Genomic DNA, 13699 nt, shown 5'->3' on the forward strand with positions numbered 1-13699 from the left:
AGTGCTGGGATTACAGGCTTGAGCCACCGCGCCCGGCCTGGAAAATTAATATTCTAATAACAGCCAACATGTCCATGTGCCAGGACCTTTGTATACATCTCTCAATGACCCATGGAGTTGGGCAACTGTTACTCTATTTTACAGATAAGAAAACTCAGAGAGGACCACACATCAGGCAGGTGGGATTCAAAGCCAGATCTATCTGGCCTCAGAAACAGCGATAGAACCTATCAATCGATTAGTACGAGGTCTCTTGCAGTTCTTTCTAACCCTGCGGCATACAGGGACTCACTTGAGATGGATGGGCGATGTCTAGCACAGTACCTGGAATGCAGGAGGTGCGTGGGGAAGGTCTCACTCGTTTCCAACAGTGGTGGGATGACCATCTGGCAGAAATGCCAGGAAACAGATCTGTGCAATGGGCAGTCTGCTAAAAAAGATCATTTACTTATAAGGTCCCTTCCAACTTGGAAACATGAACTTCCCAATGTTTGTTGATTCTCTGACTGTGTTTGTTATTGTAGCTGAAAGAATTCTAAGACCAATTTCACAGTCTGAGAGTCTAGACACTGGGCCTGCCCAGCTGGAGGATGGGGACAGGAGCCACGGTGGCCTGCAGTAGGGGCTCCCCATCCAGCCTGGGCCAGGCAAGGACAGAGTGTGGCCTCTGTTCCAGCACAACCAAATGGCCCCTAGGTCAGCACTTCCTTTGCCCTCTTCCTGCTGGGTGTGTGGCCCTGGGGAATGACCAGCTTTGGCCCTCAGGGCCTAGACCACAAATCCAGCCCCAAAAACCTTCGTGACTCATCCCTGGTTGGTCCAGCCCCAACTGGCTGTGCTTCAAGATCCGAACCCCTAACACACATATGCACACAGGCATGCATGTCTATACACACAGGGGCTTGCTAAAAATACAGATTCCCAGGCCCCAACCTGGACTGACTGCATCCTAATTTCTCAGTCACCTTTTTTTTTTTTTTTTTTTTTTTTTTTGAGACAGAGTCTCGCTCTGTCGCCCAGGCTAGAGTGCGGTGGCACGATCTTGGCTCACTGCAACCTCCGCCTCCTGGGTTCAAGCAATTCTCCTGCCCCAGCCTCCTGAGTAGCTGAGACTATAGGCACACGCCACCATGCCCGGCTGATTTTTGTGTTTTCAGTAGAGTCGGGGTTTCACCATATTGGCCAGGCTGGTCTTGAACTTCTGACCTCATGATCAACCTGCATTGCCTCCCAAAGTGCTGGGATTACAGGCGTCAGCCCTTGCGCCCAGCCAATTTTTCAGTCATCTTTAACAAGGCCCCTATGGATTCCGAACCACCAGCTGAAGTCAGTAGGTCTTGGTCCCAGTTCCATGCCATTCGTGTGGCCTTGAATTAGTTCTCCTCTCCTCTGGGCCTCGGTTTTCCCTGTACACCAGTCCAAATGCCCTCTAGACTCTGTAGCTTTGAGCCCTCCCTTAAGGATCAGACCTCCCCACTCCCAACACCTTGCTGCCTGCCACCCCGGGCAACCCCTGCAGAGAGCACACGCCCAACATACCCTCCAGCCAAGTCCCTCAGAGAGCCACACTGCATGCAGCAAGAGGTGATGGGGAGCTCACCCGTGTCTGTGATGCCAGTGTGGGAATGACAAATGGAAGGGCATAGGGCTTTTGGCAGGAGGGGATCAGGGGAGGTGGGAACAGGGTAGCCATAGAATCCTGCTGCAAAGAGCCCCCTTTTCCAAGATAAGGAATTAAGTTCAGAGAGCTTGCAGGTCACTTGCTGTGGATGGCTGCAGGGCCAATAGGCAAAGGAGAGGGTGAGAAAGAGGGACTCAGGAGGACAGATCTCCCTGCCTCAGATAACACATGTAGGAGCGCTACAAGGGTGGCAGGGCGTGGGCCAGCTCAGAGGTGGTAGTGCTTCTGGTGAGGGGTCTAAATTGTAGCAGTGTCACACTCTACTGAGGTTTGGTAAAGGCTGGGTGTACAGGCGAGCTTCCAGACCTTGCCTGGTGGCAGAGACCTGGGCTGTGGTCCAGCCTGGCCCTCTTAGTTGAAGGACTTGACAAGTGACTGAACTTCCCTGGGCTTTCCTTACCGTGCCTGGGGAACAGAATGGCTGCGAGAGCAGCCTGGAAAGGGTAAAAAGCTATGGAGACAAAAAGGAGAAAACGGAGCTATTTGCAGAAGTGGGTACATTGGTGGAGTCCCTCGCGCGAGAGAGGAATGGCACCTAATGGGAAGCCGCAGGGCCAAGAAAACACTGGCCTGGTAGTGGGGAGATTGGCAGGCCCACGAGCTGGACGTGTGATCCCTTATTTGGGCCTGTTTCCCCATCTGTACCACCAGGGGGAAGGCCCTCCACTGTACCTAACCTCACCAGATCCACGATGGAAGGGTGTCCTTCCTGGGACATGAGGCTTTCTGCCTGACCCACAATTGGGTCCTTGTCCTGGCTGATCTGGCAGTCCCAGGCTGCTAATATCATGGTCCCCGACTCAAGCCCTGAGCAGAGTTGAAGCTGGCATGGGGGCGAGGAAAGGGGGACGCTGGCCAGGCCAGCTATTTCGGTAGCAATGCAGCCTTAGCCAGATTCTCCTCCCCACTGTCAGCCTGCTTCCTGGTTAGAGTTCTTCATCATCTCTGCACCCTCCTCCTCCAGGGCCACCTTTGCATCATCTGCTGCCCTGTCTTCATCAAGGTCCACAATCTGACCCAGCTTCAGGAGGTGGCAAAGAGGAAGGGACTTTAGAGTCAGACAGAGACCAGTGGCTCTCTGAGTCTGGCCATATGCCAGTGGTATGTCCCTGGGCAAGTTGCTGGACCTCTTTGAGTTTCATTTATTTATCTCTAAAATGAAGACATGAATGCTTTCTTCATACGGTAGTTATGGAGACCAATGTGATAACCTACTTAACAAAGTACTTATTAATAAAAACTATGATGATGAAGATGATGTTACTACAGAGCTGATGCAGCTGAAAGAGGCAGGAGAGTGGCCGGGCGCAGTGGCTCACGCTTGTAATCCCAGAACTTTAGGAGGCTGAGGTGGGTGGATCACCTGAGGTCAGGAGTTCAAGACCAGCCTGACCAACATGGTGAAACCCTGTCTCTACCAAAATTACAAAAATTAGACAGGTGTGTGCCTGTAATCCCAGCTACTCTGGAGGCTGAGGCAGTAGAATAGCTTGAATTTAGGAGTCGGAGGTTGCAGTGAGCTGAGATCATGCCATTGCACTCCAGCCTGGGCAACAAGAGCAAAACTTTATCTAAAAAAAAAAAAAAAAAAAAGCAGGGCGTGGTGGCTCTCACCTATCATCCCAGCACTTTGGGAGGCCAGGGCAGGCGGATCACAAGGTCTGGAGTTCGAGACCAGCCTGGCCAATATGGTGAAACCCCTGTCTGTACTAAAATACAAAAGAATTAGCCGGGCATGGTGGCATGTGCCTATAATCCCAGCTACTCCACGGGCTGAGACAGGAGAATTACTTGAACCTGGGAGGCAGAGGTTGCAGTGAGCTGAGATTGTGCCACTGCACTCCAGCCTGGGCAATAGAATGAGACTCCGTTTCAAAAGAAGAAAAAAAAAAGGGGGCAGGAGAGATTCCTCAATGCAAGAACAAGGAGCTCATGCAGAATGGATTTCCATTCTGGGAACTCTTGAGAGGGATTTTTCTGCACTGTCTAATATGATAGCCACTAGCCACATTAATCAAATATGTTTCTTATTCACACTAACTGCATTTCCAGTGTTCAATAGCCACATGCAGCTGGTGGCTAGCCTACTGGACAGCGCAGATACAGAGCATTTCCATCATGGCGGAAAGTCCTACTAGTCAACACTGCTAGATCAAACTCCTACCAGGGTCGGGACGCCTACACTGCAGCACACGCCTACTCGCTGCAAAGGAGTCGGTTCTTGCATCTGCCACCCATTTATATACTTCCTGAGTTTTTCCACAGGGACACCCTCAGCCTTGGACAGCCCTTTCAGATTTACAGACAGCAACTGCATCCCTTCAGGTCTTTTCCTAAGCTGAAGAACTTGAGGCCTTTCTGGGCTGTTTCCTCGTGGAGTTTCCAGGCCACTGCTCACCTGGCCATCTTCCTCTAGTCTAGTCTGGGAGTGCAGCCTTTGCTGCTCCATGCAGGTGTGGCTCCTGAAATCTCACATTCGAGGTGGGGCTGCAGTGAGGGGCTCTGCCTCCAGCCCCTTCCTACCCCTAGCTGGCTACGTGACCTTGGTGAAGACCTTCCCCTTAGGCCTTGGCTCCCCGAATGCTCTTTGAGGCTAGGGCCATGCCATTTAGCTCACCGGCACCTATCACGTGCCTGACACACACAGCGAGTACTTGATGAATCCTTGGTGAATACATAAAACAAATCTGCTACTTTCTTTGCTTCCTTAACTCAAAAAATAGCACCTCCATCCCCCAGCCATTCAGATCACAAGCCGAGGTGGCACCTCTGAGTCCTGTCTCCCCACGTCTACCCCCGCAGTGGGCAGCTCAGCCTCCAAAGCACAGCCTTCCGTCTATCTCCATTGCTCGAAAAGCTTAGTCCGAGCCACTCCTGTAGTGGAGAAGAAATGTGCTGTTCTGGGGACAGAAGTCTTGCATTTGAAAAAATGTTGAACATACTAAGCACTGAATAGATGCTGGTTCGCATCATGATTACCATAACTGCTCAGTACTTATTTGAGAGACAGTTTATTACCTCCTTCATGGCAGGGGAGGCGGTAGATTAAAAACAAACAAACAAATGAAATAATGACAAACTGGGATTCGTAGTAGGAAGGAAATCAAGCAATGAGCTAAACTGAGTGGGAGGTAGGGGGAAGAACCCTACTTTACTTAGCTGGAGAGGTCACCAGGAACAGGCCTTATTTATTTATTTTGAGATGGAGTCTTGCTCTGTTGCCCAGGCTGGAGTGCAGTGGCACGATCTCAGCTCACTGCAACCTCCACCTCCCGGGTTCAAGCGATTCTCCTGCTTCAGCCTCCTGAGTAGCTGGGACTACAGGCACCCGCTACCACACCTAGCTAATTTTTGTATTTTTTAGTAGAGCTTTCACCATGTTGGGCAGTCTGGTCTTGAACTCCTGACCTTGTGATCCTCCTGCCTTGGCTGCAATTATAGACGTGAGCCACTGTGCCCAGCCAACAGGCCACGTTTAAGCCAAGACCTGAGGTTGAGAAGGAGGCTTCCATGTCACGAAGAGAGAGGTAGATTCCAGGAAGTGAACAGCACATGCAAAGGCCCCAGGCAGGGAGGAACAGAGTGAGGGCAGAGAGGGCAGCCTCCTCGAGCAGGTGGACCCGTCTGCCTTGCACAGACCGTCATCTTCAATGCCTAGGAGCACGTTCATCACAGAAGACACCCAGAATATTACTGCTTGCCTGCTTGAATGAATGAATGAGAGAGGCACAAGATCAGGCTAGAGAGGCCAGCAGAACCTCTAACAGAGAAATTTGGATTTGGTTTCAAGAGCAACAGGAAGCCATGGGAGGGTGTGGAGCTTGCTCCTTCTTTCTGTTGATGGGGGGGATCCATGTGGGGTACCCCCACAAGCCTGAGGGGTGAGCACGGCATGGGGAGGGTCTGGCATACTAACGTGGCGATGGCCCTGACTCCAGATGTGAATGTTGTTTCCACATCCCAGGAGTTCCAACACAGAAACCTGAGAGGCCGGCCCATTAAGATAACTGCCTACAGACACGCCAGACCCTGCTGCTAACAAACCATTTTGGACATTCACAATGATTCCCTAAGCTCTAAATGGCAATATCTGCCAAAGCAGGGGAGAGAAAACAACCAACCAAAAAAAAGCCTTCTGCCACCTTCTAACTGGGTCATTCCCTTTCCCAGCTACATCTGAGCAATGAGGTGTCAAATCTAGCTTCTGCCTGGAGAATCGGTTCTAAACAACCTAGCCCCTGCTGGGCTCCCTCCTCCCGCAGCCTCTTACAGTACATCCCCTGCCTAGTCTCCTTTCCCCTCCACCTGGCTGGGATGCCCATGGGGAAGGGTGGTCTCAGGTTCCCCTTCCTGAGTGTGTGGCTTTATTTCACAGACACTTGCTGGGCCGTAGGCTGGGTGTGAACAGTGTGCTGCCATGTCCTAGCTGTGTGAGCGTGGGCAGGCCCCCTTGCCCTCTCTCAGCCTCATTATCCTGATCTATAAAATGAGTCTAATACTGGATCCTTACACCAAACAGGGCTATCATGAGACTTAAGTGAGATCACCCACACAAAGTTCCTGGCACAGTGCCTGGCCCATGGTAAATATTTGGCTAATGCCACAGTTATTTGCTCTATCATGAGCTCCTACTATGTGCGAGGCAGGGTGGGGTTGGTAGGTGGCAGAGATAAACAAGACAATGAAAGTGGACAGTCAGTGGTAAGTGTCATGAAAACAAGGGCCTGATACAGTGCTTGGGAGGGAGGAATCAGGGAGGGCTTCCTACGGGAGACAGCCTTGGAGAAGGGGCAGAATTTGAGCTAGTGAAGATGCAGGAGAGGGAAGGGAGGGCAATGCAGGCCTAGGGACCAGACTGGAGAGGCAGGGAGTGTGAGGTGTGTGCTCCAGTGCACCTGCTGAGGTCTGGTAGAGGTGGTCACAGGCACCGATGCCCTAAGCACCTACTGTGTGCCCGCTGCAGAGCTGCGCTTTACAGTCTCTTCCGAGGTGCAATCCTATTATTATCCTGTTACAATGGAAGAAGCCCAGGCTCAGAGAAAGGATCCTAGTTAACTTGCCTGAGGCTATACAGCTTCTTAAGGAAATGCAATCCCAGGTCTGAGACTTCCCAGCCCTGGCTCCTAACTTGCCTTATCTAGGCGTGGTAGGAGAATGGCTTCAGTAGATGGTTGAGGCCAGCTCTCAAGAAGGCTCTGAATGCCACAGTAACGGAGCTGGATTTTACAATAATGAAATGGCAATTCCATATCAGTAGGGAGCCACAGAATGCTCCTGAGCAGGGCAGGTGCCTTGAGAAGGTAGATATGGCAATGGTTTTAGAAGACAGCTGGAGCATCACAGAGAGGCTGAAGGTGAGAGAGCAGGTTGGCGGCTGTGGCAATGGGCCAAGGGCGAGGGCCTGCAATGTGGGGGGAGAGGAACATTCATCCCCTTCATGGGCTTCAGTTTCCCCATCAGAAAGTTGAAGGTGTTGGACCAAGATCTAAACCTTGCTCCCAGTCTCATCCCAGTGAACCTCTCCCTAGTCCTGAGACCTCAGCCACCCCAATGGGCCATTAACCTGTGGAGTAGTTTATTGAAAGGAATTGGAGGCTGAGCCTTCCACAGAGGGGTGATATGTAACCCTCCTAATGAAAATGCTGATATTTAAAATGCTCCTTATGAAAATGCAAAGAGAGGAGGAAAAAAAAAAGAACGCCTTGTAGTCATTTCCTATCCTGGCCTCACTCAAGGGATACTGATCAATTGGAACTAACACTGTCATTACGAATTGAAGACTGATTGAGGCCCAACAGCTTCTCTCTCGTCTTTCCCTTTGTCACCGCCCCCTCCTTAGAATAAGCTGAAGTCTTAGTCCCAGCCTCAGCAACTGCACTTCCCCACATGAGTCAGGGTACCATCCAAATGGAGAAACAGAGGCAGCCAGGTTTCCATTGACCTGAACTGCTTGGCTGGACAGTCACAGGTCCCAATCCTAGGGCTGGGACCCCAGAAACCTGTGTGAAAGCCAAGATCTCACCCACTCCCCTGTTCCCCAGAGAAGCCTTCTGTCTTCATACTTGCCCTCTTCATTCACTCAACAAAATATATTGAGCATCTACTAAACGCCATGCACTGAGCTGGGTGTCAGGATGCAGTGGTGGGTTAAGCAGACATAGCTCTGGACCTCATGGGAACAGACAACATATAAACAACAAGTGTAAGGAAGTGAGTAGATGGGAATTAGTGCTCTGAAGGAAACACAGCAAAGATTTGCCATGGGTGTAGCGGGGAGTCCACTTTGGGGAATGATGGAGGGCTTCACAGAGGAGGCGGCGATTAAGCTAAGATCTGAAGGGTAAGCAGAATCCACTCTTGCAAAGAATCAGGGGAAACAGCTTTCCTGGAAGAGAGAACAAGACCTGCAGTAGGACTTGGCAGGTCTCAGGAATTAAAAGAAGCTGGAATTGCTTGAGCTTGGAAGCCAAGGTGAGAGCAGCCAGGGATGAGGTCAGGGAGGCGGACAGGTGCAAATGCTGTAGTCTTGTAGACCTCATGAATGAGTGTGGGGTTCATCCTACACATGATGGGAAACCATCAGAAAATTCTAAATCAACTCTTCTGACATCCAGCCCAGTTCAGCCCCGCTTGTGTGAAACTGGAACATTCCTCACAGTCTCTGTACCTTGGTTTCCTCATCTACATGTGTGGTCTCTAACTGTCCAGTTTGTCCATTCTCAAATGTTCAAGGCTCAGAAACGGGGAAGAAGGGGCTGGCCAGGATTGGTGGCGGGCTGAAGACCTGGTGGCCAGTGCCAGTGGGGTTTGGGAGGGCAGTGGCATGCACTAGCCTTCTTTCAGCTGTCCTGGACCACAGCATTGCAAAGGAACCATTCCTGGAAACCCTGTGACTTCATTGCCCAGAAGGAGAAACTGAGGCCAGAGACAGGAGAGGCTTGGCTTCTATCTCAGGGAGAGTCAACAGTCCCATCCCAACTCTGCCCCCACTTCAGAAGCACTGAATAGAGAGTCAGATGCCCCGGGAAGACAGGCAGCCCCTTCTAGCTTCAGGAAGGTCAGGGTCCCTGCATCCTCTGCAGAAGGGAGCTAACCTGGCTCCTGGGAAGTTCCTTTCCTGGAGCCTCAGGAACCCCCAGAACTCCTTCTGCCTTTTTCTGTACTATGGGAGAGCATGGGGGAAAATGCTTTTTTGCCTAGGGCAGATTCATCTGTCTGTAGGCAACAGTTGTCAAGCAAATTTGAGACCAGAGGCCCGAGCCGGGTTCAGCAGCCCAGAGACATGAGGTGATTTGTATGGAAGCTCCTCCAGGATCCCCCAGTCCTCTGACACCCACTGGCACACTCCTTTTCCCTCACACCAAGTCCCCACCCATAGAGAACCTCCCCATTCATCTCCAAAGTCACCCCATGAGCAGGAAGCAGCAAGTGGAACGGAGGAGCAGGAAAGGCAGGCTTCCTTCTCCAGAGCCTCGCAGACTGAGAACCGCAGGAGCCTCAGCACTGGTGCTGCCACCACCTCTTCTCATATCATGCAGGGTTCTTAACCCCAGATTTACGGATAATGCCTCTGGAGGCCTCCAGAACCCCTGAGATCGTCCAATGATGCAACATTTTTTTCCTAGGGAAAAGATTTGTCCCTTTCAGCAGATTTTTCAAAGGAGCCCTTCTGTAACTTAAACAAGGATTACAAACCACTGCAGAACCCCCTTTCTCTAATTTCACAGATGGGAGAACTGAAGCCCAGAAACAATGACTGATGCAAGAGGAGCTGTTGTGTAGAGGATTAGAGAACAGACTTGGTGGTCAGTCAGCCTGGGTTCAAATCCCAGCGCCACCAGTTCTGGGTTACATAGCCTTATGCAAGTACTTAGCCTCTCTATGTCCTAGTTTCTTTATCTTAAATGGGGTGATAATAGTACCTACTATGAGGTTTTAAGAGTTAAATGAGTTAATACATGCAAGATCTTAGGTCAGTACCTGGTCCATTAGGAAGTGTTCCAAAACATTCGCTGTTATTTAATCAAGGCCACAGAAGCAAGTGGCAGAGCCTGGTTCACTGTATCTCCCTGGAGGCAGATAGGACGTTCTGTATCCCTGGGACGTCCAAGAGGGGGATATGATTATGGCCAGAACCTGTAGCTCCTGATCAAGCCCCCACAACCAGCATCTGCCCTGAGGCAAGCTGGGTGTGTGTGGGGAGATGGGGGTAAAGAGAGCGAGGAGGTGGGGGAAGTCCCAGGCTTATTCCCAGCTGGGGGAAGGGGAGGAGGGGCTGGACATCAAAGGGTGGGCAGGCCAGCTTCACGCCCCCAAGGCCAGGTGGCCTTTGTCAGGACAGGCCGGACACAGTCGGGACAATGGAACGTCGTGTTCACTTTCCGGCCGACAGGAGTCGCTACCAAGCCAAGACAGAGCCAGTTACATGACAAAGGGGGGACCCATAACGGAGGTCAAGCCGCCCCTCATTAAAGTTGGGCCCTTTGTCCTGCCCCCTCCCCGGCCTTTGAAGAGGGCAGATCAGAGAGGCCTGCCTAGGGGCAGGAGGTTCACAGGCTCAGGAGCCAAACAGTAGCCCCCTTGGCACTGCTGGCGCTTCCCCTCCCCCGGGGTCAAGAGTTCAGGGAGGACTCTGGGAAGGTAAGGTACAGACCTCTCGTCCCGGTCTGGCCAAAGAGGGCTCTTTTTCAGCCCGAAGGATGTGACCCACCGATCTCTTGACTGTGTGATGGGGAGACTCAGCCCTGGCCAGCAGTCACCTGCCCTGTTCGCACAGTTAGCGAATCGTCCCTTCTGGGGCGAATTTGCCGCCTTTGCAAATTCGGCTGGAGAGCACGGAGTCGGTGTTGCTAAATGAGTGTGGGACAGAAGTCTGGGGGCCTGCGTTTTGGTTTAGGCCTTGCTCCACGGCCGCAGGCGCATTTCCGCACTTCGCAGGGGGTCTCGGTTTCCCTATCTGTGCAGAGGGAGGGTTGGGCTGTGCTGCTGGAGGCTCCGACAGCCTGAGACTCAGGAGAGGGAGCCCAGAGAGCTGCCCCCCAGGGCGAGAGTGGACAGGAGGTCCTCACTCCCGGGAACCCGGGCAGGGCCTGAGCAGAGGTCAGACAGGGGGCGGCCTGAGGCTCGCCCGAGCACCTGCCGGTCCAGAGGCGCAGGGCGAGGGAGGGGTCCTTACCGCTGCCACCGCCGCCTCCGGCCGCCACGCTGCGCCGCATCCACTCGTAGGGCGTCCGCCTCTGCGCTCCGGGCGAGGACGGTGTGCCCGGGCCCCCGAGGGGCTGCGCCAGGAGGCCCGGGCCGGGCCCAGGGGGCACAGGCACCGGGCTAAAGTCCGGAGGGGGCCCGAATGCCAGCGGAGCTGGGCTGGCGGCAGGGGCCGCGGGGCCCGGGCCGTAGGCGGCGGCCCAGTCGTCCTTGGGTGCAGGGAAGGGCGCCCCCCAGGCCGTTGGGGGCGCGGGGGCCGGCTCCACGTGAGAGTAGCTGGGGAAGTCGGGGTACTGCGGGGGCGCCGGGGGTGGGGCCGGGGGGCCGTAGGCGGGCTGGCCCAGGCCGAGGCTGGCGGGCCTGGCGGGGCCGGGGTACACGGGCGAATCCTTGTCCAGCACATAGCCCACATACATGGTGGCCGCGGGGCCCCCCGCGCATGCTGGGCCCTGGAGCCGCCGCAGCCGGCCGCCCCGACGACGAGCAACCGCTCACCTGAACTCGCCGGCCTTGCCGCCGCGCCCGCCCCACCCAGGCCTTTTATAGCTCCCGGCCGCCCGCGGCCCCAGCCGAGGCGGGTTTGCATTTCAAAGCGGGGGGAAGCCTCCGGGCAGCGAATCAAAGGGGGAAACCCGTCGGGGGCGGGGGGTTCAAAAGGAGACAAATTGCCGCCCCAAGCGGGAGGTGGACTGGCCAGGGCCTGGAGGGGGTGGGGGCGCGGAGGGCGCGTCTTGGGCGAGGGTCGAGGCCGCGCTGCGAGTGGGAATCGCTTGCCAGGGGGCGGCCTTGAGGCCTGAGCACCTTGTCCTTCCAGTGGCCGCGTGGACCGCTCTGCAGCCCCATTTTACAGGTGGAGGAACGAGCTCCCAGGGCGAGGGGATTCTAGGCCAACTTCACACAGTGACCAGTTTGAGGTGAGGGGCAACGCAGACTTCAAACAGGGCTCCCGTCTGTAAGATCGTAGGTCCTTAATCTTTTGGCATGAAGGGGTCACGACCCCTCTGGTCATGGAAGCTGTGGATGGTTTTCTCGGGTGAGATGCACATATGCACACACACGAGTCTTCCTTACAGTTGGGGTACTGCCTGGGTTGGCCTCCTAGAGAAAGTTTTCAAAAGGCATAGTGTGTGTGTGCTTGTGCGTGTGTGTGTGTGTGTGCGCGCGTGTGTGTGTTGGGGAGAGTCTTCTGGGAACATTACAGGAAACTTTTAGCAAATTATCTTGATGACCCCCCACCCTCTTTTTTAATTGAGAAGTTTCAAGCATACACAAAAGTAGAATTGTATAATGAACTGCTGTGCACCCATCACCCAGCTTCAACAACTATTAAGGTTTTGTCACACTTATTTCATCTACTCCCCCCTTTTCTGAAGTATTTTAAAACAAATTCCAGACATCATGTCATTTCACCCCTACATACTTCAGCGCGCATCTCTAAAACACACGGACATTTTCTTACGTAATATGCCATTATCAAGTCTAGCAAAATTAAGGCAAATTCCTGGGTGTTATCTAACACACAGTTCAGATTGAAAGTACTCCAGTTGATTCAAATATGCCTTTGTAGCAGTTGGTTTGTGTGAATCAGGATCCAAAAGCCCTGATCCATGTATGATGGCTGGGACCCCGTGGCATTTAAATGCCTATGTTCCTCCACCCCATGTGAAGGACTGGGAAACATTTCACAGCTACCTAAGGGGGAGTGGAGGCTGGGAACATTTGAGGGAGTGTCAGTGAACTGTAAGTCGGGGCAAGATTTGGGGAAGAATTCATGAAGTACAGGGATCTGGGTCAGGAAGTCAGATGGGGTCCCCTCCACAGGGCTTTTAGTTTTTTTCTTTTTTGAGATGGAGTCTTGCTCTTTTGCCCAGGCTGGAGTGCAGTGGCACAATCTGGGCTCACTGCAACCTTCACCTAGTGGGTTCAAGTGATTCTCCTGCCTCAGCCTCCCAAGTAGCTGAGATTACAGGTGCCTGCCACCATGCCCAGCTGTTTTTTGTGTGTTTTTTAGTAGAGACGGGGTTTCACCATGTTGGCCAGGCTGGTCTCGAACTCCTGACTTCAGGTGATCCCCCCGCCTCGGCCTCCCAGAGTGCTGAGATTACAGATGTGAGTCACTGCGCCTGGCCCCTACAAGGGGTTTGTACCACAGGGAGCTGTGCAGAAGCCCCCTGCGAGATGGGATGGGCCCACATTTCCTGGGTTCCTCTCATCGTGCAGGGGTGTGTGGTCTCCAGAAGGTCAGAATCAGTGTCTTAACTGTTCAACCTGTCTCTCTCTTGGGTGACCATATTAGCCGGGGTTTGTCGGTATCATCTCAGGGCTGGGCAGATGTTTCAGGATCAGGACATAATTTACAGGGCCCAGAGCAAAATTAAAATATGTGGTCCCTTGTTAGAAAAGGATTAAGGATTTCAGGATGGTGGCAGCAGAACATTCACCTGAGCTCGGGCCCTTCCACACGCTGGGCTTTGTGTGACTGTACTGGTGACCCGCCGGTGAAGCTGGCCCTGGTGAGATGCCTGCTCTTCTGAAGCTCTGATATGTGACAGAGCTGGAGACTCAGCCAGCACAGGGCTCCCTCCACTTCCTGCTCAGAGGAACCCTTTCCATTGCACAGGTAGAAGCACTGAGGCTCAGAAAGGAAAGGGGTAGTGCCCAATGTTTGCAGCAAAATGAAGGCTGCCTGTAGGAGAGGGGAGGGAAGATCCTGGCTGTTGCTGACCGGGCGGAGCCCTTGGCTACCTCGCAGGAGCACATGGCTGTCCACATGTGTGTGGATCAGCACATGACACAGATGAGCATGGCTGCCTC

At 53.3% G+C, this 13699-nt stretch overlaps 1 protein-coding gene across 1 annotated transcript in view; it reads right to left on the reverse strand.

Moving 5' to 3' along the window:
- The window catches only part of CDX1 (caudal type homeobox 1), an 18795-nt gene extending 7395 nt beyond the window's left edge, over positions 1-11400 (reverse strand). Inside the window, exon 1 of the mRNA XM_017531310.2 lies at positions 10857-11400. Coding sequence (XP_017386799.1) covers positions 10857-11301 — 445 coding nt within the window. The 5' untranslated portion in view covers positions 11302-11400. The remainder of the gene's footprint in view (positions 1-10856) is intronic.
- Between the last annotated feature and the right edge of the window lie 2299 nt (positions 11401-13699).

This window comes from Cebus imitator, unplaced genomic scaffold, assembly GCF_001604975.1.
Source record: "Cebus imitator isolate Cc_AM_T3 unplaced genomic scaffold, Cebus_imitator-1.0 Scaffold71, whole genome shotgun sequence".
Taxonomy (NCBI): Eukaryota; Metazoa; Chordata; class Mammalia; order Primates; family Cebidae; genus Cebus; species Cebus imitator.